The sequence below is a fragment of the Marmota flaviventris genome, chromosome 6 (assembly GCF_047511675.1).
Source record: "Marmota flaviventris isolate mMarFla1 chromosome 6, mMarFla1.hap1, whole genome shotgun sequence".
Classification (NCBI taxonomy): Eukaryota; Metazoa; Chordata; class Mammalia; order Rodentia; family Sciuridae; genus Marmota; species Marmota flaviventris.
This window is the reverse complement of record NC_092503.1, coordinates 96,142,902-96,165,512: the sequence shown is the minus strand read 5'-3', so window position 1 is coordinate 96,165,512 and position 22,611 is coordinate 96,142,902. Positions and strand designations below refer to the sequence as shown.

At 34.5% G+C, this 22,611-nt stretch overlaps 1 protein-coding gene across 2 annotated transcripts in view; it reads right to left on the bottom strand.

The window, feature by feature from the left end:
- Window positions 1–87: 87 nt before the first annotated feature.
- Khdrbs2 (KH RNA binding domain containing, signal transduction associated 2) overlaps window positions 88–22,611 on the bottom strand; it is a 545,817-nt gene continuing 523,293 nt past the window's right edge. For both annotated transcript variants that reach the window (XM_027938265.2, XM_027938266.2), the window contains 2 exons: window positions 17,383–17,441; window positions 88–185 (listed from right to left, as the gene is read on the bottom strand). In XM_027938265.2, the coding sequence (XP_027794066.1) occupies window positions 88–185; window positions 17,383–17,441 (157 nt within the window). The remainder of the gene's footprint in view (window positions 186–17,382; window positions 17,442–22,611) is intronic.

Sequence of the window (22,611 nt, the reverse complement as noted above, 5' to 3'; positions counted from 1 at the left end):
GGACTATTACTTGTCTTGTTGCTGTTTATGTGGAGACCACAGGCTATGAATTGTCTTTTGAGGTGAGGTCACAGGTGAGGAGGACCTTCAATATCTACCATAGGGGTGTTCCCTGTATCCCCCTCTGGCTGACCTTGGCGGTGGTGCCTTTAAGCTGGAGCGGGTTGTGGCCCATTCTTCTGGTGCTATGAACAAGAGAAAGACAGTAACACACACATGATTTCACAGTTAACAACAACAAAAAAGGTAACTTAAGACACAATTAGCAAACCAAGAAAAAGAGATTAAAAAGTTTCAGCACTGAAAGCTAAAGCCACACACACACACACACACACACACACACACACACATACACTTGTATTATTTATTTTTAAAATATTATTTATAATTTTTTTTCCACTTGGAATTAAACTTTCCTAGCTTTTCTCAGAGAATGGAAACTAAAGTCCTTGAATAACTGCACATTTATTATGTTTTAGATTTTAATGCTGCAAAATAGAAAGAGGAGTATCACTGCAATCCATTCCTCACTTAATCTTCAAATACAGACTTCAAAAATAAATTGGATATAGTGAAGTAATGTTTTCTTAGGCCTTGATTAACTTGAGAATCTACTAAGAATTTTATACAAACAAAACCCAAAATAATTAATGCCTATTCTCTGTCCTATAAACCACCTAATTAGGAAACTTTCTAGGGCGGAATCTACAGTTTGGTATTTTTCCTCTGCTCCCTGGGTGATTCTCAGGTGATCCAGAATTGAGATTCATTGTGCAGACAAAGTGAGAAATGAACAGCATATGCTGCAGAGAAAGTTTTAGGTATCAAAATAAGTAAAGAAAAAGAATTATCACATCAATTTTTCCAAGTAAAGAACTCAGAAAGTACAGAGGTATGTGATACACGAGGAAAACACATTTGTCTGTTAAAATGCATTTCCATTATCCTCAATGTTATGGAACATATACTCAAACCAAGAAAAAAACATGATTTTGTGTATAATAGAATATAGCTATTGTAAGGTCTCTGTTCCTAGATTCTGGCCCTCCTCCAAAGGAGCTTAATATCAAACTCATAGTGACATTTATGTTATTCCAAAAGCTATATTATCTGCATCTTTCAATCAGTTCTGCACAGAGAACAGATTTTATGCACAGATCTTTGGTGGAATGAAGTGGACATAAAGGTAACTAGAAAGATAGAGATATATTGGCACCAATAGTTGATACAAAGAGTGAAAAGAATGGAAATATCAAATGGAAATTTCCAGAAGACCAAGGGCAACTGATATAGGACATTTGTCCCTGGAAAGTTCAATTGCTACTAAGAATTTGCTCATAAAGATTGCTAAATGGGATGAGAAAAAATTAATTATATTTATAAGCAAAGGGAAATAAATGCAAATATAGAAAAATAATGGCAAATCTATCAAGGTTGGAAGAAATTGTACTTAGTAGATATATATTAGGTTTCTGAGGATATTCTTTTTCAAGACATTGTTATTACAAATGACAACTAATGATAAATGAATAATTATCTTTTCCACTACTTAAGTACATACTTAGGTTTATTTCAGTATGTGATAGAATATAAAATAGGAGTGAGAAAATAAATAAGTAGGAGAAATGTTGCCGTTGCTCAGAATAATGTTTACCTAGATCAGGGGTTGACCAACTATGGTATCTGAGCCAAACTTGGCCAGATGCCTGATATTATACACAAAATTTTTACTGGAATGTAGGCATTTTTATTTATATAATATTATCTGTGGGTGTTTGCATGGTGGAAAGTTAGAGTTGAGTCACTGTGACAGAGATTAGACTGCTACATAGCTTCAAACATTTATACTATAGGCTTTTAGAGAAAAGGCTTACATACTCCTGCTCTAGTCCATGTTGTATTTTCTGGAGAGAGAATATGGACATAGATCTTTCTGATATGCTCTCTTGGGGACAGGAATTTAGGAATTTACTGCCAAGCTGCCTGATTTCTCAACATGGATATTTGGGAAAGAGTTCCATGTGTTACATCATTGGAATTAAATAAAAATGTCTATGGTGTACTAGAGAGGAAAGCAGAATTTGATGGCAAGCTTGAAAGTACTTTCTTAGCCTTCTGTAAAATGAGCAATTGATTACTCCATATCTGTGAGGTACTTGAGAATATGCTAATTTTCTTACCTTCCATACTAAAATATACTCCCCATTTATTATAATTTTTTTTTAAACAAATGGAATGTAACACTCCTTGCTGATTGTTGTAGTGTTAGAGATCTAGGAATTGTACTGTGTGTGTGCATAGGGTGGGGGTAGGGGTGCATTTCAGAACTGAGACAATAAACATTTAAACTATTCCCCAGAAACAGAAATCCTGAGCCCTTTCTCAGATTCTCAAAGTTTCTGGTAAATATTCCTGCACAATAACTGAACAGAGCAGAGGACATGAAATGCCTGCCACATCTCACCCCCAGAGGACCTATGTGTTTAAGAACTTAGTGGCTTGGCTTCACTTGACTTCAATGAAAGCTGTGGGGCAGCTAATTGATGAGCAGAAATTCTTCATTTCCTAACTGTAGAAAGTATGATTGCTCACTGCTGTATCCATATAGCCTGGAACAAATGTCATGTCTATTAAGGGTTGACTGCCATGAAAATCTGCATGAACAAAAGGAGGAATAAGTGAATAAATGTGGGAACTATGGGGCAAAATGAGCTCTCTCTAAGAAAAACCTGAAGAAAACAGCAACAAGCTGAAGTAAGCTGACATTAACTTTAAAAGCAGTATGACTAGATATCTTTTAGATTTGTTATACTCAGATTTCTTACCCAAAAGAGTTTTTCAGCTACCAGAAGTATTTTACTACTGAATTCAATGAAATAATCACAACAGAAACTCACTACAAAACAGTGCAAAAGAATTACATTCTATTGCACAAAAATGTCCCCTTTTGTAGTTTTCCATTTGTATATAAACCAATACTATTTTTTTCCCTCCTTGCTCGAGGCTAGGGAAGTGAGATATTCTGTTAACTTATAAAAACTGTAACTAGGAAGACAAAAAAGGAGTTAAAATGTACTCCTCACAGACAAAGGGGAGTTTTAAAATTTCCAAGATTCCTCACAATCAGCAAGAGAAACCAAGGGTTTATTTCACTTAATTCAGATTTTTCTGTTGTTTACATGTTCTCAATAACAGTGGTGAGCAAAGATTAGGAAAAGTCTTTCTTTCTTTTTGTGCCAAATGTTCTTCATGTATATATTTGCAAACATCAGAATGTTTACAGAGAAGCACTCCTTACAATTGCTGTACAGTATAATCCAGTTTCTCTCAGTGAAGCTAGGCTCTCTACCACAGGGCTTGGAGAGTGCTGGCTCAATGAATATTTTTTCCAATGTCATCTGCCAATCTGCCTTGCTTATCAGCCATGTGTAGGCTCCTGGATTTCTTTCCTGCAGTTATCAGACATGAAAGATAAACTTAGGAAGCCAAAGGGAGTCTAACCTAAGCAACCATGGAACCATCATCATGGAAAAGACCCAGATATACAGAGACAAATGCTTTTAAGGTTCCTCATAATGAAGGGTCTCTGAAATATAAAGTTATAAAGGCCCAAGAATGAACTTATAATTTATCTGTCCTCTTGAGATTCTACTATTTAGGAGATGAGTATATTTAAAGTATTTTAGGACTTCCTACAAGTTTTGGATTCTTGGACAATCGTTTCTAGTCCTGTGATGTTGTCTAGGGTGTCATTTAAAAATAAATAATTGCATACTGAAGTAAGAGCCTTCAGTAAAATGATAAAGGAACTAAGATGCTCTCAGTATCAAGATCATTGTCATATGAGAAGTGCTAGCCAGACTATGAATGTAAATTGAGAATATAAATTACTCCTCAGAGTAGATGCTAAATAACTATCTGCTCAATTGAGTTTGTTGGAATGGATTAGAGAATTGTGGCTTGAGAAATTGCAAAATTGGGACATGAGGAAACAAAGCCATTTCTTGGCTTCCCAATTCATATTTCAAGATACCATGTAGTGTACAAAATATAAAATACCTTCATATTTATTATATAAATAACAAAGTATCATTAAATATTTCTGTCTTTTTTTTTTCTTTGCTGAAGATCTCTTATGTGCCAGTCACTATACTATGCCCTGAATAGGAGGACAGTTCAGGAAGTCTTAAAGGGATCACAGGGAAAAAAAAAAACAGCAAAATGTTGTCAATTACAACACAATTATATTTTAAGAAATGTTGGTGAAAGCACAGAGGAGGGAGCTACTAACTTTCATTATTCAGATGAGCTTGGATTGAACTCTTAACATTTAGTCATCTGAAGGAAGGGATTTTCTGAGCAAATAAACAATCTCAGTAAGAACATAGGTGCCATTTAAACTATCAAAGAGAATTTACTTTCTTTAAAGGCTTTCCTATACTACTTTGTAACATGTGGCCTTGTTTCTAAACTGGACTCTAAGATCTATGTGAAGAGAGACCTTCTATAGTGGCAGCCTCATGGTAAAAGCACTATAAATATTTGTAATCTACATATAAATGAACAGCACTACCAAACAAAAAAGGAATTTTGCAAAATGAGTAAAACAGAACTATTCAGAAAGGCACTATGTGCAATTAGGTTGTCATGTTGCATGTATTTAAAATATATCAATATTTATTTAAAGTTACTCTTTTTTAAATTAATTAAGACTATTTTTTTTAACTCTGTGAGTCAGTTTTACAAAATGCCTAGAGTGCATCTCTATTACATGCTAATAACCATCACTGAGGAACATTTTACTTTGATAAGGGAGTATAAATTATCCAGGTAACTCTTCTTGTGCATTAAATGTTACTCTAGTGGCTTCAGAACCTTCTGCATCTCAAATACTTTGCTGTCAGCAGAATCAGGCCTATTAAGTGGTATGCGTTTCTCCAAGTACTCACATTTCTGCAGTGGGAGCATTCACACTGGGAAAGAAAAATCTCGATGACTTTAAAAGTTGCAAAACTGTGTTCTTTGTTCCAGATACATTAAACATTGAAGTTGTTGAGAAAAACAGGAATCATAGAAAAGAGGGGCCAAATCATAGGAAAGTTGGCACTATTTAAATAGCTGGAAAAGTAAATTTTTAATGTTTTTATCTTTCAGGAAGTAGGTTTAAAACATCACCTTCAGAATAAATCAGTTTTAGAGTTCAGTTCAGAAAGGATACCAAGGAGATTATTACCATGAGGCCACAGCTGCCATGTTCACACTTTGCTAGTCCTAGATAGCTCTTTCTTTGTGTTTCTGAAATCTGTAAAAGAGCCTCAAGGGAAAAAAAAAAGTTTTTAAAACCCACAACAGGGGAGGGCAGCTATACTATTTTTTTTAGTACACTGTAGGTTTATATGCAAAAACCAGAACTAAAGCAGAAAAGTTAAATTAATCTCTATCATTACAAACTGCTGGAGTCTGGTTTGTGAATCGTACGAGAGCATTACAGAATGGTTGATTAAAATTCATACTGGCTCTGAACAACTCAGGTTTTTAGTCTCAGGTATATTTCTGATCTCTTTAAGGAATATCATTATATTTAAAAGCACTTTTCAAATATGTACTTATGGATTGTTTTAAGGCTATTTATTCCCAAAGAAAGTATGTTAGGTTTAGATGTTTTGCTGTTATTATAACTCAGTATCATTACACCCTCTAAAGCCCAAGCACAGGGCAAGGTATTTTATGTACATTATTAGTAAAGCCTCACAATTTTCTACCAGGGTAGGAGTTAATATGACCATTCTTTTCTAAATACAAGGAAATGATAGCTCATAAATTTTGGTTGTTAGCAAGATTCGAATTTTTATCTATAACTGTCTCATTATTTTTCCACCAACCCTTTCATATGAAAGAAGTACCTGGCTACTGGTTTTTCTTTTTTCTCCCTAGAAAGCAGGATTTAATTTATGTTACTCCCCTTGGATTATATAATAATTAGTGATTTCCACAATAATTAATTAGCTAAATGAGTGAGACTGTAGTTTTGATTCTGTCAACAAACCTGTGGGCTGCGGCAGCTGAATTTGTTAAGATGAAAATCCAGGCACATTCACTCAATCTAAAGTAGAAGGCAGGGTTATCTGTTTTGTGCTCTGAGCATTTGAAAGTATTAATGGAATTTTGGAAACAAATGGCTCAAGCATTTCATCTGCACAATTTGTATTCTCACTATTTATAAGTGCATAGTTTACTGTTTTAAGATGCAGAGGGTAACAGAATAGTACTGAAGGAGAAATATGGGTGACCAGCATCTGTTTTCACAGATGAACATAGTGAATTACATTCCAAGAAGAGTCATTAACTCTCAATTCACCATCAGTTATGCTCCCAGGAAGTTTAGTCAGCTTCTGGAAGCATTTACAACTTTTATCACTCTTACAAATATTTAATGAAATATTGTTTGCTAGAAGAAAGTATCACTTGAGACAATGCATTTAAAGAATAACAAAGAGCTAGGCCTTTCTAAGCATTGCTCTCAATTCTAGAATCTTATGGTACATGGAGGGCTCTTGGTAACTAATTATTGAATAAAATATTTAAATATTTGCTTCTTCATGTTGGATGCATAAAAGAGGCCACAGGCTTCCCTCACATGGATCTCTTCACTTTGAATGGTAGTCTCAGGAGTATGATAGCCAGACCTGCACTTGAATTCTGGTTCTGAAAGTCTTTTAATGTACTGATAATGTATTTCAATTGTCACACAATTCTGAGCCACTGAAATGTGTATTTAACTTTCCCTAAAACGCTGATAAGTTATCTCAGTCAACTTTATCCAAAATTAAACTTTTTCCTTCATACTCTTTCCAAGGTTCCTATACCAGTGAATGAAGCTCTGACCTACCACTTTACCCATGATCCCCTCTCACCTTTGCCCATTCAATCTAAGAAATCACCCAGTTTTGTTTCTTATTCTTCCTTAAACTGTGTAGAATCCACCTCATCTGTTTCTTTTTATTCTCCCTAATCCTTTTCCACCCCTAGTCCTGAGTCTTTTAACAATAGTCAGCTACTTGCTATCTTTAGTTGTGTTTACATGATTTGATGTGTCTCTGTGTGTGTAGATTTGCATATATATTTATTTATATTCCCTACATGCATCTTACTCTACTTTTTTCTACCTTTTAGCCAGATGGACTTGGTTACACTCATTGGCCTGTTTATGTGATTTTGTAGCACACTCAGGATCAAGTCCAAGTTCTTCAGCAAGGCCTAGCCTGGTCTGTTCCCTGACTTCATTTTATACAGTTGGAGTTGATGACTTGTTAATAGCTGAAGTATAAGTACTGCACGGCATTCACAGAAGAAATTTCTAAGGGTTTAGAAACGTAAGAAATATTATTAGTAAAGGTAAAATTTTAAAATATTTTTCTCAAAAGTAAGAGCATATAATCTTTGCATGAGAAAGGACTCAGACAGATCCAATTAGAGGAAGACACTGGGAGAATAAGCCAGTTTAAATTTTAAAGTGCAAGAGACTCAAACTTTAGGTACTTATTACATTTTGGTAAATGAATGCTTAATATATTCAAAGAAAACTTACATTTTCTTTTAATAATCAATACATTTTTATGGATTATCTTTGTTTTCTTCACATTTTTTTTGATTCATGTTATGAATACTTATGATTTCTGGTAGGGGCCCCATAAACCAGGGTACTTTCAAAAATCATCTCTTGGCTACTGGGAAACTTGTCCTAAATATCAAAATTTCCCCAGAAGCAGTCAAATACATTTTAGGGTTTGAAGAAGGGCTTAGGTAAAGTCCCTAAGTGATTAGTGAAGGTACATGTTTCCACTTAGCTACCTGGACAATGAAACAAATAATAGCTCCCAAATCCAAATTATAATAAACACTATGGACTATATTGAAGATACAAATGAGTAAATTCAGGAAGACATTTCATAAATATGGGTAATTCATAATAAAGTCTTATAACCATTTGAGTATATAATCCCAAAATATATCGGTGACCCAACAAATTGGTATAGGGTACTTCTTTAGTAATTTTAATTATACTCATTGGAATGTAGATCTATGGACATAGCTGAATTTTGTCACCTAATAATTAAGTCTTTTTTTAGTTTTAAGGGTAAAAATCTTTGGGCCATTTTTCTCTTTTAACATGTTTTTTTTTCTTTTTTTCTATTTTTATTCTTACCCTGGCTTAATTCTCCAATGTACTCCACGTATATCACTATCTTCCATATAATAACCTGTTTTCAATTTTATCTTCTGTACCTAAGTTCAGGTGGTTTCAATCATTGCTATCTCTGTGTGAATATCAGGAAGGCAAAAACTGCCTCATAAGCTTCGGGCTGCTCTAAAAACTTACAGGTAGTTTGTTAATGGGTGACTTCTACAGTCTACTGAGTTCCCACATGAGGCCATTATAATTTTAAATATTAGGAAAATCACTATATTCACCCCCTTGGTTGTGGTGGTGTTTTAAATTATCTTCTGTTTTAGCCTTCGTCATATACGTTTTACATATTACTGTATTTAATAACAAGTTGACTCAATCTGTAGCATTTCATTTCTAACATGAATATGAATATGCTACAATGAAACCCATCATTCTAAATAAACAATTTGCACCAATAAAAATTACTGTTACTTATTGGCAATATACTTAAGTGGCTAAACTTTAAACATTTTTCCTTGACTCTGCTGGATGGCTATAGGACAATATAAACTAGTGATTCTGAATAGTATTAAATAAGTATGTGTCTATCTTCTTACTTTGGAGTTAAGAGCTCATCTCAATGAAAAGGAGACAAAGAAGTTCATAGAAGAAGGATTTCCAAAATGGAAGGTAGAGAAAAAACTGGTGAATGATAATTGAAAACAATGTAGAAGCTTGCCTGCCTTGAGTCTACAAAATACTTTCATTACTGTCAAATGAAATCCTGAATCACTCAAAAGCCTGAGGAATTTAGCCAAGGATGTTTTGAAATGTACATAAGGATAAGGGAAATAATAAAAGAGAGAATAAAAATGATGATAAAAAGTGATATGTTATAATTCTCTTCTGGAAGAATGCCAATATTTTCTTCCATTCAGGGAAGAGGGTAGGCTTGCGACATAATATAGAAAAGGAGGCTAATCTGTGGTTGATGATTGTTTCCCTCCCTCTACATGCCTCATTTCTGTTTGGGATCAGATAGCAGCCCAGTGTGTGGTCTCAGACCAGCATAAAGTATGGTAGTTAGAAAAAAAAGTCCACAAAGTGTTAATCCAGCTGCCTGACCTGCCCTGACTGCTTGTGCTTTTGCTCCAGAGTGCCTTTGCTTGCATCCCCAGGTTGACAAGGAGCTCTCACCCCTTGTATTGTTTAGCTACTTTTTGTTCCTGGTTACTGAGCGGCAACCTCTAAACCATAAAATTTTCTAGAGAATTAAAGTGACTTTGTTATTTGTGGCAAGTCCCTGGGACCACATTTGAGAGTTTATGCTTGATAAGATGACTCAATATGGGGGCTGGTCCTGTCAGCAAGACCATCATGATTGGGCGGTGTAGCATTGGTCCATGTGCTATCAGCCTGACTGAAGAGGGGAAGAGGCTAGGTATTGAGATCCTTCAGTCAATCACATCCACATAGTAAAACCTTAATGGAACCTGGAATGCTGAGGCGTCTGTGAGGTTCCCTGGTGGGTTATACTTGGCTTATTGTTTATTACACACTGATGTGTGCCAGGAGAATGCAGACCAGATGACGAAGGTTAAGTTTGGGACTCCTCCCCACCAGACTTTGCTCTTGCCCTATTCTTCTTTGTCTGGTTCCTTTTCAGCATTTAAGGAAAAAAAAAAGGAGGAGGAAGAGGAGAAAAAGAAAAAGAAAAAACTGTAATAATAAGAGAAAGTTTATTTAACTGTGGAGTATGACCTAACTATGGGCATCCCTCAGATTCTTCATTTGCTTTCTCAAATCTCCTCAGGAACTGGAATCTTACACCTTTATCTATGACTGAACCATCACTACCAGAAATTCTAGATGCCAGAAACCCAGTGCAGTATCTATCTACTGGCTGAAGCTGCACTCATCGGAGCAGGAAATGACTTCTGAGTTCTTCCTGCAATCGCTGAGTTCAGAAAGACTGACCTAACTATTCTACTGATTGTTGTTGTTTTTCTGACAGATATTGTTAGCAACTGAGCTAAAAGTTTAACAAGGTCCCAGTATGGATAAGTCATTTGTTCAAAACAAAGAGACAATGGTTACAAGTCATCACTAATATAAGACCTTTCCAAGATGTATGATGTTTCAACAATCCATATTTATGTATGTGTGTGTATGAGTGTGCTTGTGTGTGTGCATATACAACCAATTCTCAATAAGTCATGCTTCCAGAAATTATATAATATTTAATAAATAAGATATAGCACATTTACTTTATAATAATGTATCTTAGTCTTTTTTCCTTCAATCCATGCCTTCTTTTAATCAATACAAAAATCTTCTCAAATGCTGGAAATATCGTAAAGACCCCCTGAGATGGCATATTCCCTGGGTTATATATTTGCTTAGCTGGTATACTTCCACAGGTACAAGAAAAAATTTTTCCCAGCTTTATATTTTGCATTTTAAAAACAATGATGTTTCTTTATTCTAGATATAAATCTATATTATATTGAAAATGTTTTATTGTACGTTACCTGTTCAACCTAAGATTCTGACAATAAGTCAGTAACTTTCTTTTCCTCCTTAGCTAAAATGATTGTACCATTAACTCAGCAGAAAGAAAGTTATAAAATAACTTTCCTGTGGCTTGTTTTATTGTCTCAACAAGAGAGCTGTTAGATGCATGTGGACTATAATTTTTTTGTGGAGTCTATCTGTTGAGTAAATTTTAGAGAAAGTCAAGTTTGAAATTTAACTGTTGAATGCACAATTGTTCAAAAAGAAGTAAATTATATTTTTCCATTACTTAAACTTACAGCTTTTTAAAAGTAGATTTAAAATGCAGGTTCTATAATACAATGTTTGCTTACAAAATACTGTGTTATAAAAGTGGCCTGCGCATAAATTGCATGTTACCTTCAAGAATGCAAATGTCTAGCACAGATTTTCATCTTTTTCAGTTAGTCACAATAAGGAGCTAATGACAGGGAAACTGGATTTCAAGAATAATTTGACCTTATAATCATGAAAGAAAATATAAACATAATTATCAAAGGTAGATATTATATATTAAGATTATAGGCTACTTTTCACCCACCACCACATATGATACCCCAAACTTTTGCTCATCCTTAGATTACAAGAGAGCCATCCAGGAAGCTTTTAAATGATCCTGAAGGCCAGTTCTCATCTCCAAAGATAGTGACACAGCTGGGTGGAAGTGAAAACTAGATGTTATTATTTTTTTTCTAAGCCCAGCAGGTGATTTTAAAATGGGTAATCAAGGTTAATAATCTCTCAAATATGTAGATGCAGGTTCCAGTTTGGCCTAAAACTGTTGATTTGGGAGTGCATGATTCAAAACAAAATTGAAAGTGCAAATGCAACCAACCAATCTAAAATTAGCAATACAAGCTGCAAAGTAGTGATACATTCCTTTTTGATAATCAGCATTTTATTATCAAGACTAATTGGATTAGATGTCCACCTAAATGCAACCTCCAAAATAGTTCCAGAGAAAAATTAGCTAATTTTTAAATTAATTTTACAACTTTATTTCACACAATTTTACCAGACTCTTTTACTTTCAATTAAAAAGAAAGTTTAAAAATTTACGTTATAATTAAATGACTCAAAGTGATATTTTTTCTCAGCGACCTATCATGTAACAACATTAATATTAATAAATTCTAGGAAAAAGAAATTGTTTGCATATATTATTTTTAACGAGTGTTAAATTCTTGGCAATATGAAGAAAACCCAACTCCATTTGCAAAATCAATTTTCTCAAATGCACGTTTCTATTTACTATTAAAAATAGAAAGCTTTGTTCTTGAATCACATGAAATCCAGTTGGCTTCATTTTCATTGGTGTTTTCACAGATTAATCAATGCAGGCCTTATTTTCACACTGGGATAATAATCATTCTAGCTCCTCAACACAAAATGAGTATGTTCGTGTTCTGCAATCGACTTGAAGTGAGGCACTCAAATGCCCGAGAATACGGCACAAAATTTATTTTGCTTTCATTCATTTGAAGACAGTGTATTAATATTATCCTCCTTGCTTCCACACAGCTGTCATCTAAAATGCCACTGAAGAATGGATGCATAATTAGCTCTTCAGTTCATACATTAAATACATTTTAATAAACAGCTCTTTTCTTTGAGAAGATAATATTGCTGTCCATTCTTAGCTGTCACTCTCAGAATTTAGAGGGTATTTCTTATGTGAAGCATTGCTTAGCCAACCTAATGTATGCACTGTATTTAAAATGCATTCTTATTGAATTATGAGCTATTCAGATTTATCTAAAACAATTTTCATAACTCTGATAAGTTAGGAAATATTTTAAAATGCAGAAACTGACTAGGAATTCCTATAAGTCAAATATTTACATTTTAAAAATAAATTTCAATGATCAGAATATAATATTTGAATTTTAATTTAATAAAAATGTATTTAATATTAATTACCTGTTTAATATATATTAACACATTACATATCAAATAATATTCACAATAGTTATCTTTTAATATTTACTTATATTAAATATTTTAATTTTACTTCAATTGTTGCATAAAAGTTTAACATTTAATATTATATGCAGATATCTTAATTTGTGACAAAGCTCAAGAGGATATGTGATTTTCTTGAAGTCACATATTTGTTACTTAGACAATGAAACATAGGCCCCAAAGAGACAAATACAATTTCAATGTTTCAATTCACAAAATACATATGTAGTAAGGCTCAAGCCTGGGAAGGCGTGTACCCCTGTAGACCCAGCTACTTGGGAGGCTGAGGCAAGGGGATCAATTAACTCACAAGTTTGAGATCAGAACTGCCAACATAGGGAGACCCTGTCTCAACAAACAAATAAATTTGCAATGTATTAAGATTCGAAATGAAGTGTCATCTTGAAGGACTGTCGACTTTATTTCAAACCATTTCTGAAGGCAGTCTAAAGGAGAGATTCTACTTGTGAATCTGTTGACTATAAGACCCTGCTATTCTTCCTGTAGAGTGCTCCTGCTTCCTCTTTCAGGGCTTCCTGTTCTTTCTACAAATTTGAGCAGGAGAAGAAGGAACCCAAACTGACTGACTTGAATCTTCCCACATAACTGTTCAAATGTGGGCAGTTGCATAAGTAAAGATACTCCACTGGAATTTAATATGTATACCTATGATACAATCAATGATCAGGGAGAAGTTACTAATTCAGAATGAAAGTAAACAAAGAAGTGAAGATACAAGATTTTAATTTAGGAATAAACAATGATGTAAAAGATTGTGTATGGTTCATTAAATAAAAGATAAATGGATACAAGTTAAAATAGAAGATATGCCACAATTACAGAAAAAACTATAAAAATCTATATTTAGCTTTAGTGGGTTCTCAAATCACTGCTCCACATATTTGTTTAAATCTTACCATTTGCCCATTTGGATATCATAGGATAAGCAACCTACCACCAACTACTAATATCTAATTACCACTACACAACATCCAACACCAAAACCCTACTGTTCAGAATGCATATAAATTGGGCTTCAAATTTTTGATGCTGATCACTGACTATTTTTCAAGTCATTTAACTTGGTCCTTGCTCTGTATATATCAGATGTGAGAACATGAGAATTCTCAGAATTTAAATATCATGATCATATAGTTTGACACAAAAGTACTTAATTTTTGGTTATGCAAAAATGAGGTGTCTCACCTCTCAAATGAACATATTAATAGTTAATTCTATATTACATGATTCAGAAGTAGAAATACATTTTCTATATTCTATGATAAGAAAATCTTCAAAAATTTAACAAAACAGTCTACATTGTATTATCTTTTTAAAATAAAATATTTATATTGATAGAGTAAGACTTGGAAAAATATATAACAAAAAGTACAGAATTGATAAATACAGGAGTATAATTCAAGATGATTTAAATTTTCTTCTTTGTGTTTACTTGCATTTTATATATCATATGTGCATATTTTTAGAGTACGAAAAAAAAGACTTATTTTAGCTTATTGAGACCTACATATCTGTTTATATTTCTAAACATCTGTGGTAAAAATGAATTCAGAAGCAATTGCTAAAAATAAAACAAAAACACACTCAGATGCTTTTGTTCACAGTGTTAAACCCCTGTTATGAAGTACAGTATGTACTCAGATGGGCCACAAAGAGCCTAGAGGATCACAGGGAAATGGGTTGGGCTTTGGGTTGCTGGCACACATACATACATACCATTCCTTTCTATGAGAGCTGCACCATGATAAAGGTAGCAATTTGTTGTTTAGATTTCTTTGGCTCAGCCCCTGGAAAATCATCCTTCAACCTCAACAATATAAGCCATTAAATTGTCTTGAATGATCATCCTTCTGACATGAAAATTAAGAAACACTTTCCAGATATTTTCCAAAAATACCAACATTTTGAACAGAGAAAAACATCTTGAATATGAAGTATATGCTTGACCTTATGCTTACTCAATAACAGTAAAACATGGTAAATTCTCCCTATTGCCTTATGTAGTGTAAATATTTCAAAATGTAAATGAAAAACAGAAATTTCATCTTTTATCATGAATTACTAGGTATCATTAAATTCATCCCTACCATTGATTTCAGTGCATTAATTATGAAAGGAAAGCTCATGAGAGTAATTTTCCTCCACTGTTATAACAAATATAAAGACTAATGACTATAATTTTAAAAATAAAATTCCATTTTTGAAAAGTTACTTTTAAATAATAATGTATCTCATTAAATGGCAAGCTTCAAGAGAGTGTTTGCTATATGTCTAGAACTGAGAACAATGTTTTGCACATGTTATCCATTAAATAACAATTTGTAAAATGAATAATATTCTCGAACCTTGAAGAGAACTATAAAAGTTTAGAATTCTTGTTTTCTTAACTCTAGATTCTAAACTCACATAATTTAGAACCTGGTGCAATGTATATGTGGCCATATGTTTTTCAATATCAAGAAGGGGCAGTGTCTCAATCTACACCATCATATTCCTGAGCCTGATGTATACACAAAAAGGTCAATGAATTAGAGAAAGGCCCAGATTGTGACTTATCCATCAACCACCCTCAGTAACTAAATGAACAAGCAAGCAGCCTGATTGTTTCATGATAAAATACACTTGGAACAACAGGAGGATAGTTATTGCTGTGTGAAATTCAGAGAGCCCTGGGACAATAGGCAATCTTACACCTCAGCCTGGCTGGTTACTAGTGTAGCCTTGGATAAGGCCTGGGTTTTGGATGTTAGTGTTTTTATTAAGCACCATCTGATGCCTTTGACTCCTTCCTTCCAAAGAGTGAAAAATATATAAAGAACAAAATTAAAGTTATACTTTCTATGGCAGCTCACCAACTAGGCCAGACTTGTTCAAACTTGTCCATCACTTATTTTTTTTTGTGAAATAGCTTGTGAAGATATGCTTAATATGTTTTAGAAAATAGTGCTATGTCCTACAGCAGCAAAAGATTAGGTCAGTTTGATTGGTGTTAGAGAAGCTTGGGAGAGTAGGCCGGGTACTCATCTTAGATTCTCTCTCTCTTTGGAAAATAGTATAAAACACCTCCCTCCCCATAGAGTAGAGAAAGAGTAGCTGACAAGATTTAGAGCTATATCACTAAGTTGAACATTTGTTTTAAAAAACAATCCACTGAAATGGTTTTGGACAAAAACAAATGAAACAAAACCCAACAAAACAAAACTAAAAAGCAATCAGACACTTTGAACTCAACCTCTTGCTTTGTCACCTAATTGTTTAATTGAGGCAAGTTACTTAAAACTGTGAGCCTTAGTTCCTCATCGAAAAAAAATGAAGATTATAACAGGAGGATGTTCCCTACAGGATTAAACAAGGATTAGATTATCTAAACATACCTAGACTTTCTTTTTATGGGGTGGGGGTAGGGTGTTAGGGGCAATACTAGGGTTTGAACCCAGGGCCTAGGCAGGCTAGGCAAGTGCTCTACCACTGAACCCCTCTGTAATTTCTAATCCTCATTATAAATTGCTAAATTTAGAGCTGTAATGTTCTCCATATGTGTTAGCAGTGATGAACAGCATACTAGCCATTGATAAGAATATAAACACAGAAGCTGAGCCTCATAGCTATACTCTCACATTGACTTCACCTTGTCTTTTCGTTTCCTCATAAAAATGAGATAATATTATGACAACTTATTATAAATAAGTAAATGCAGGGGATGGACAGCTTCTGATTGGTGATGGTGGTGGTGATGGTTAATTTTTTCTTTTATTTCTGGGTTTGGCCTGATCTAAGTCAGCTTACGACCCTGGTTCTCAGGAGGACATACTTCCTCCTTCCTCCAGAAGGCTGCACCTTCCTTTCTCCATCCTGATGCAGCACTACACCTTCACCACTGAGCCCTGAACACAGAGGCAACATTTATCATGTTCTTTATTGCTCCCCATAAAGAGGAACAGATTGCCCTTGGCATAATTTTTATAAAAATCCAAGACTGTAAACATTTAAATGAGTGTCATTTTTCAAGGTGGTCAACTGCTAACATGGTATGCATTTTAAAAAACCAGATACTAACTCTCAAAAATGATCCACTGTATTGATACATCAAAGGCACTCAATAAACCTTTACTGAATAGGATTATGATTAATTTCAAGTGACATTTTTAATTAAAGAATTCATTTTTGAAATTAATTAATTTTATAGACCAACATGCTTATTGATTATTGATTCTTATAAGCCAAGCTTTGGCACTTTCAAAAGCTATGCATGCTAGAAAAGTAATTTAAAAGTTATTTTATAGTCACAATTCTGCCCTTAAAAGTCTTAAATATTTAAATGTACTCTGCTCTGATGATCTTTGTGACAGTAGAAAAAAAAAAACATATAATTGTTGCCAAATTAGTGAATCAGACAATAGCACATGGAAACACATAAGACAGGATTCTGAAGGCTCACTGTGGCTGTTGAAAGTGATCTATGATTGTGATTAATTGCTTTTGAAATTTTGATCAAAATTGATCTGTCCAATTTTCTGGCACTGGCTCTGTAAGTCAAATCTCACCCTGGAATCACATAAATCAATTTAGCCTGGACTTGTGTGAAAACTGGGGGGAGAAAGATATAAGTAATTTCTGAGTTGTCAGTGACTGATGAATGTTCGGATTTCATGTTTTTAGTAAAGAAAAGGTCTTACCGTAGCTGTCATAGGCATCCTCACTTACTCCGTGACCGTAGTCATAGTATTCAGGCACACTGCAACAGATTTAGACAGCAATCAATGTTACTGTAATAAGGAGGAATCAACCCAGAAACTCCTATGGAATTTGAAGTAAAAAAAAAATGTGTGCTAAGGTAACACCCCTGGAACCTCTAGGCATAAAACACAATCCTAAAGAAACATTCAGTATGAAAAATACAGTTTATTGATAAGAAGTGCTATGATTTTTTTCATGCTGCTTCAGTACTTCTTTACCTCTATCATCCAATTTGATAAATCAAATTTCCCCTAAAACACAAATATAATGCTTCAAAATTTGTCAAGAGGAAAGTTATAAAAGGTCTATTTTCAAGAAAAAGTGCTACATAAGTTGACAATGTTGTCAATTGTTTATGGTTTTTGATGCTGTTACCTTAAGAAATATGCATCTTCACTTCCAAACAAGGAAACTGTATTTATACTCCCCTCCAACCCTTCCACAGCAGTCAAGCAGTGCCCCCAAATATAAACTATTCTTTTCAATCAGTATTTTGCTAGATACTTCCACATTTAAATAATTATCAAAAAATGTGTTGTTCCCTCTATTTCACACTTGAAGGATACTTAATGCCCCTGCTCTATGATTTTCCTCACTTCATACTACAGCATCAGTTTTCCCCTTTGAAGGCCTCATTCATAATAGTATTCAAACATCTTGTGTATTTTCCTTCCTTAAAACCCTCCCTCATCCACATATCTCTGTCTTGTGATTAGTCCTTTCTGAGTAGCCCTTCATAGACGTTTTCTTAAAAATATATAATTATTCATTCTTTTTACTGACTCCTCTCCATATGTTTTTTAAGCATTTTTATTGATGCATTATAATTATATATATAATGGTATTCACTATGATAATTCATACATGCACATTGCATACATTGGTGTACTTCATTCCCTAGAACCTTCCTTTTCCCTTCCTATCTCCCACTCTTGATCTCCTTCCTCTACTCTACTGGTCTCTTCTATTTTCATGAAGTTCCTTGTGTTTCCTTTTTTCTCTCTAGTTTCCACATATAGGAGTATTCAACCCTTGACTTTTTGAATCTGGCGTATCTCACTTAGCAGGATGTTTTCAAGTTCGGTCCATTTTCCTACAAATGACATTATTTCATTTTTCTTTAAGGATTGCGTCAAAACCTCATTTTGTATATACACCACATTTTCTTCATCCAATCATCTGTTAATGGATTGCTAAGTTGGTTCCATAAGTTGGCTGTTGTGAATTACGCTGCTATAAACCCCTCCTTGTGCTTTTCAATACACCCAATCAGGCCACTGCTTCACGAAAACAGCTCTTGTCAAGATGGTGATCTTTTCAAATCCAATGACCAAGACTTGATCCTCCTTTTATTTTAACATCATTTTAGACCATCGATATGTCCTTCTCCTTCAAACACTTTATTTGCTTTCAGATCTCTCTTATGGGTCTTTGAACTCACATCAGTTCCTCATTCTTCTCTACTAGTGGTACCTCCTCATTTTCCCAGCCACTTAATCCTGGAGAACACTTGGGCTAAGTTATTAGGAAATTTATCTCCTCTATTCATATGACATCCATAGGCAATCTCTTCTGGTTCTATGGCTTTAATATCCTCTCTACTCTGAGGACTTCCAAATTATATCTACAGCCTTCCACTCATAGCACCTCCCCTTACTCTCACGTGCACAACTTACCTTGTGTACTTTGGATGTAAAACTGAACATATCCAATACAAAAAAGAAATTATTTTCTTTCCAACTCAGATCTGTTTTGCATTTTCATTTTTGTCAGTGGCCACACCTTAATTAGTGCTACCTATGCCCCGAATCATGGAGTCCTTCCCTAAGTCCTCTATTTTCTCTTACAACTAATTCAATTCAAATGGCAAATTCTCTCACTTTTACTTGCAAAATATATTCAGAATCTGAATATGTCTAAACATTTTCATACCTATGGCTGTGGTTGAAATTATCACCATCTCTCACCTAAATGAACACAATAGCCTGGCTGGTCTCTGTGCCTTGCTTGCTCTGTTTCCATAAAAATGACAGAGCAGTCAAAGCCAATTTTATAGATGTAAGTTAGATCATCCGAGTTCTTATTGCTCCCCACAGTCCTTAATAAAAAGTTAAGACTCTTACTTTGCCTACATGATTTCCTCCCCTTGTATTTTCAGATCTCACTACCACATCTCCTTTGCTTAGGGTACACTGGGCTGTGAGATGTCCCTTGAACATGGCAAACACATTATTGTGTCAGGGTGTTTCATCTGCTGTTCCCACTTCCTGAAAAAATGACTTCCTTGAATGTCCAATTGTTCCTTCATTCTTTCAGAGATTACACAATGCCACTAACAGAGGGTTCCCTGATAGATCCATTTAAACTAGCACTCAGTCAGGCATCCCTTGCTTCTCCATCTTAGCATTAATCATTCACCACCATACATATTACATAAACAAACACATAAATACACATTTGTTTATGTACTGACTGTTGCCCTTTTGTAGAATGTAAGCTCCTTGGATTTGGAACTCATTTTATAACTCTTTTATTCATTTATCATTGTTCTAGGCTGACTTCTACAATATTGTTTAGCACATACATATTTTTCCCTCAAGAAATTCCTTAGTTTACTCTTTTTAGGTCTTTAGGGAATAGACCGAGAAGGGGCATAGCTGGGTCAAATGGTGGTTCCATTCCCAGCTTTCCAAGGAATCTCCATACTGCTTTCCAAATTGGCTGCACCAATTTGTAGTCCCATTACCTAAACACCTAAAAAGAGCATACTATAGGGATACTGCTACATGGATGTTCATAGCAGCACAATTCACAATAGCTAGACTGTGGAACCAACCTAGATGCCCTTCAATAGATGAATGGATAAAAAAAATGTGGCATTTATACACAATGGAGTATTACTCTGCACTAAAAAATGACAAAATCATGGAATTTGCAGGGAAATGGATGGCATTAGAGCAGATTATGCTAAGTGAAGCTAGCCAATCCCTAAAAAACAAATGCCAAATGTCTTCTTTGATATAAGGAGAGTAACTAAGAACAGAGTAGGGAGGAAGAGCATGAGAAAAAGATTAACATTAAACAGGGACGAGGGTGGGAGGGAAAGGTAGAGAGAAGGGAAATTGCATGGAAATGGAAGGAGACCCTCATTGTTATACAAAATTACATATAAGAGGAAGTGAGGGGAAAGGGAAAAAAACAAGGGGGAGAAATGAATTACAGTAGATGGGGTAGAGAGAGAAGATGGGAGGGGAGGGGAGGGGAGGGGCGATAGTAGAGGATAGGAAAGGCAGCAGAACATATCAGACACTAATATGGTAATATGTAAAACAGTGGATGTGTAACTGATGTGATTCTGCAATCTGTATACGAGGTAAAAATGGGAGTTCATAACCCACTTGAATCAAATGTATGAAATATGATATGTCAAGAGCTTCGTAATGTTTTGAACAACCAATAATAAAAATTTTAAAAAAGCTTATGATGTAAGAAACAACAACAAAAAAATTCCTTAGTTTAAAGTTAGACATTACTTATCATCCTCTGTCCATATTTTAATTTATAAAATTTATAAATTACTTCAAGATGATTAATTCTTTTCTTTTCTTTCTTTCTTTTTTTTTTTTTTCTGTCCTTGTTGTTGTTGTAGTGCTGGTTTATCCAAACTCAGAGCCTCACACAGGCTGGGCAAGCTCTCTATCACTGAGCTCCACCTCCTACCCCCTAATTCCTTTTAAGTATAAAAATGTGTAGCAAGAAAATGGCTTGGTTCCAAATATCCAACTGTATAAGATCTGAAAATGGGAGAGAGATGCCAAAGGGGTAGGTTGGAGAAAAACAAAGAAGGGCCCCAAATTATAAGTTCTCCAAATGTGGCTGTTATTATCCTTGAAGGCAATACCATCAGCCTCAATATACTAAGAATTTGTGAACCTGTGATTTAATTGATAGTAAGGGTACAGAAGCAAAATAAATAAATAAATAAATAAACAAACAAATAAATAAATAAATAAATAAAAGTCTCTATCAGAAATAAAGAGTTAGCTTCTTCAACCTCAATTTTAGCACAAAGAAGCTAAAAAAAGTTTATGTAGCTCAGCCCTTATTGCTCAGAATATTTATACACAAACTAGGAGAAATGTATGGCAATATATTTTCTCCCCATTCTGCTTGATATGGTAGAAGGTTAATGGCTTTGACTGGTGTTTATATTTTCTTCATATGCTTTTATTTTCTTTTACATACTTTTCTTAATAGATGTTATACAGTCTAATTCAGAATCCTCATATAGATGTAGCAAATCCCTGAGTTGTTCCATGAATTCCCTGGGAGGTCAGGAAGTGGCAGTAGTGAGAAAATGTTGTAGAAAGCAGAACTTCCATTGATGGGGGAAAAACACTGGCATGAGTAGCAGCTTCCTCCTGCCTCTGTCACAATCTATAATTTTTCTGGGAGTTAGCCTCTGATTATGTGTCCCAGAGTGTGCTCCATGAAGATCAGCAGCACCCAACACTACCCAGTGGCCTTAGGCTGTTTCTCGCTGGATTATAATTTTAACTTTAGTTGATGAAGACAAGGGAGAGAGATTGAGAGAGACCATGATGAAGAAGATGCAGTTCAGTTATTATCAATGACATATACACACCAAGAAGAGATTTAACTTTCAGAACTCCAGAAAGGGAAAATGGAACATATATTTGTAAAATAATGGATAATGTAAAATAATGGGAAAATGATGGAAAATAATCATAATGGACTCTATAGATTCCACACTTTTGCTTATTCATTATCACTACTCATTTCTTCCATAGGAAATTTTTTACCTGGACAAATGGCTGTGCACATAGTGAATGCACTCCCTAGCCACTCTTTCAGATAGACATGCTCTTTTAACTAGGTTAGGAAACCAAGGGATGTGCACAGAGGTAAGTAAGTGCGGCAACCAAGGACATTTCCACTTTGAGAGCAATGCCTTCAGACTCAGACTGCCACAAGGGGGAACCTTGCTTCTAAGTGATCACAAGGAGTGAAATGACTCTATAATACTGCTTATGTCAGAGACAGAAATAATTAAGAAAAATAAACATTTTAAAATGTTGTTTGATAAATTGAATATTTAATCTCTCTGTCACAATTTAGTTGAACATAGTATCAGTTCAGGATGTGGC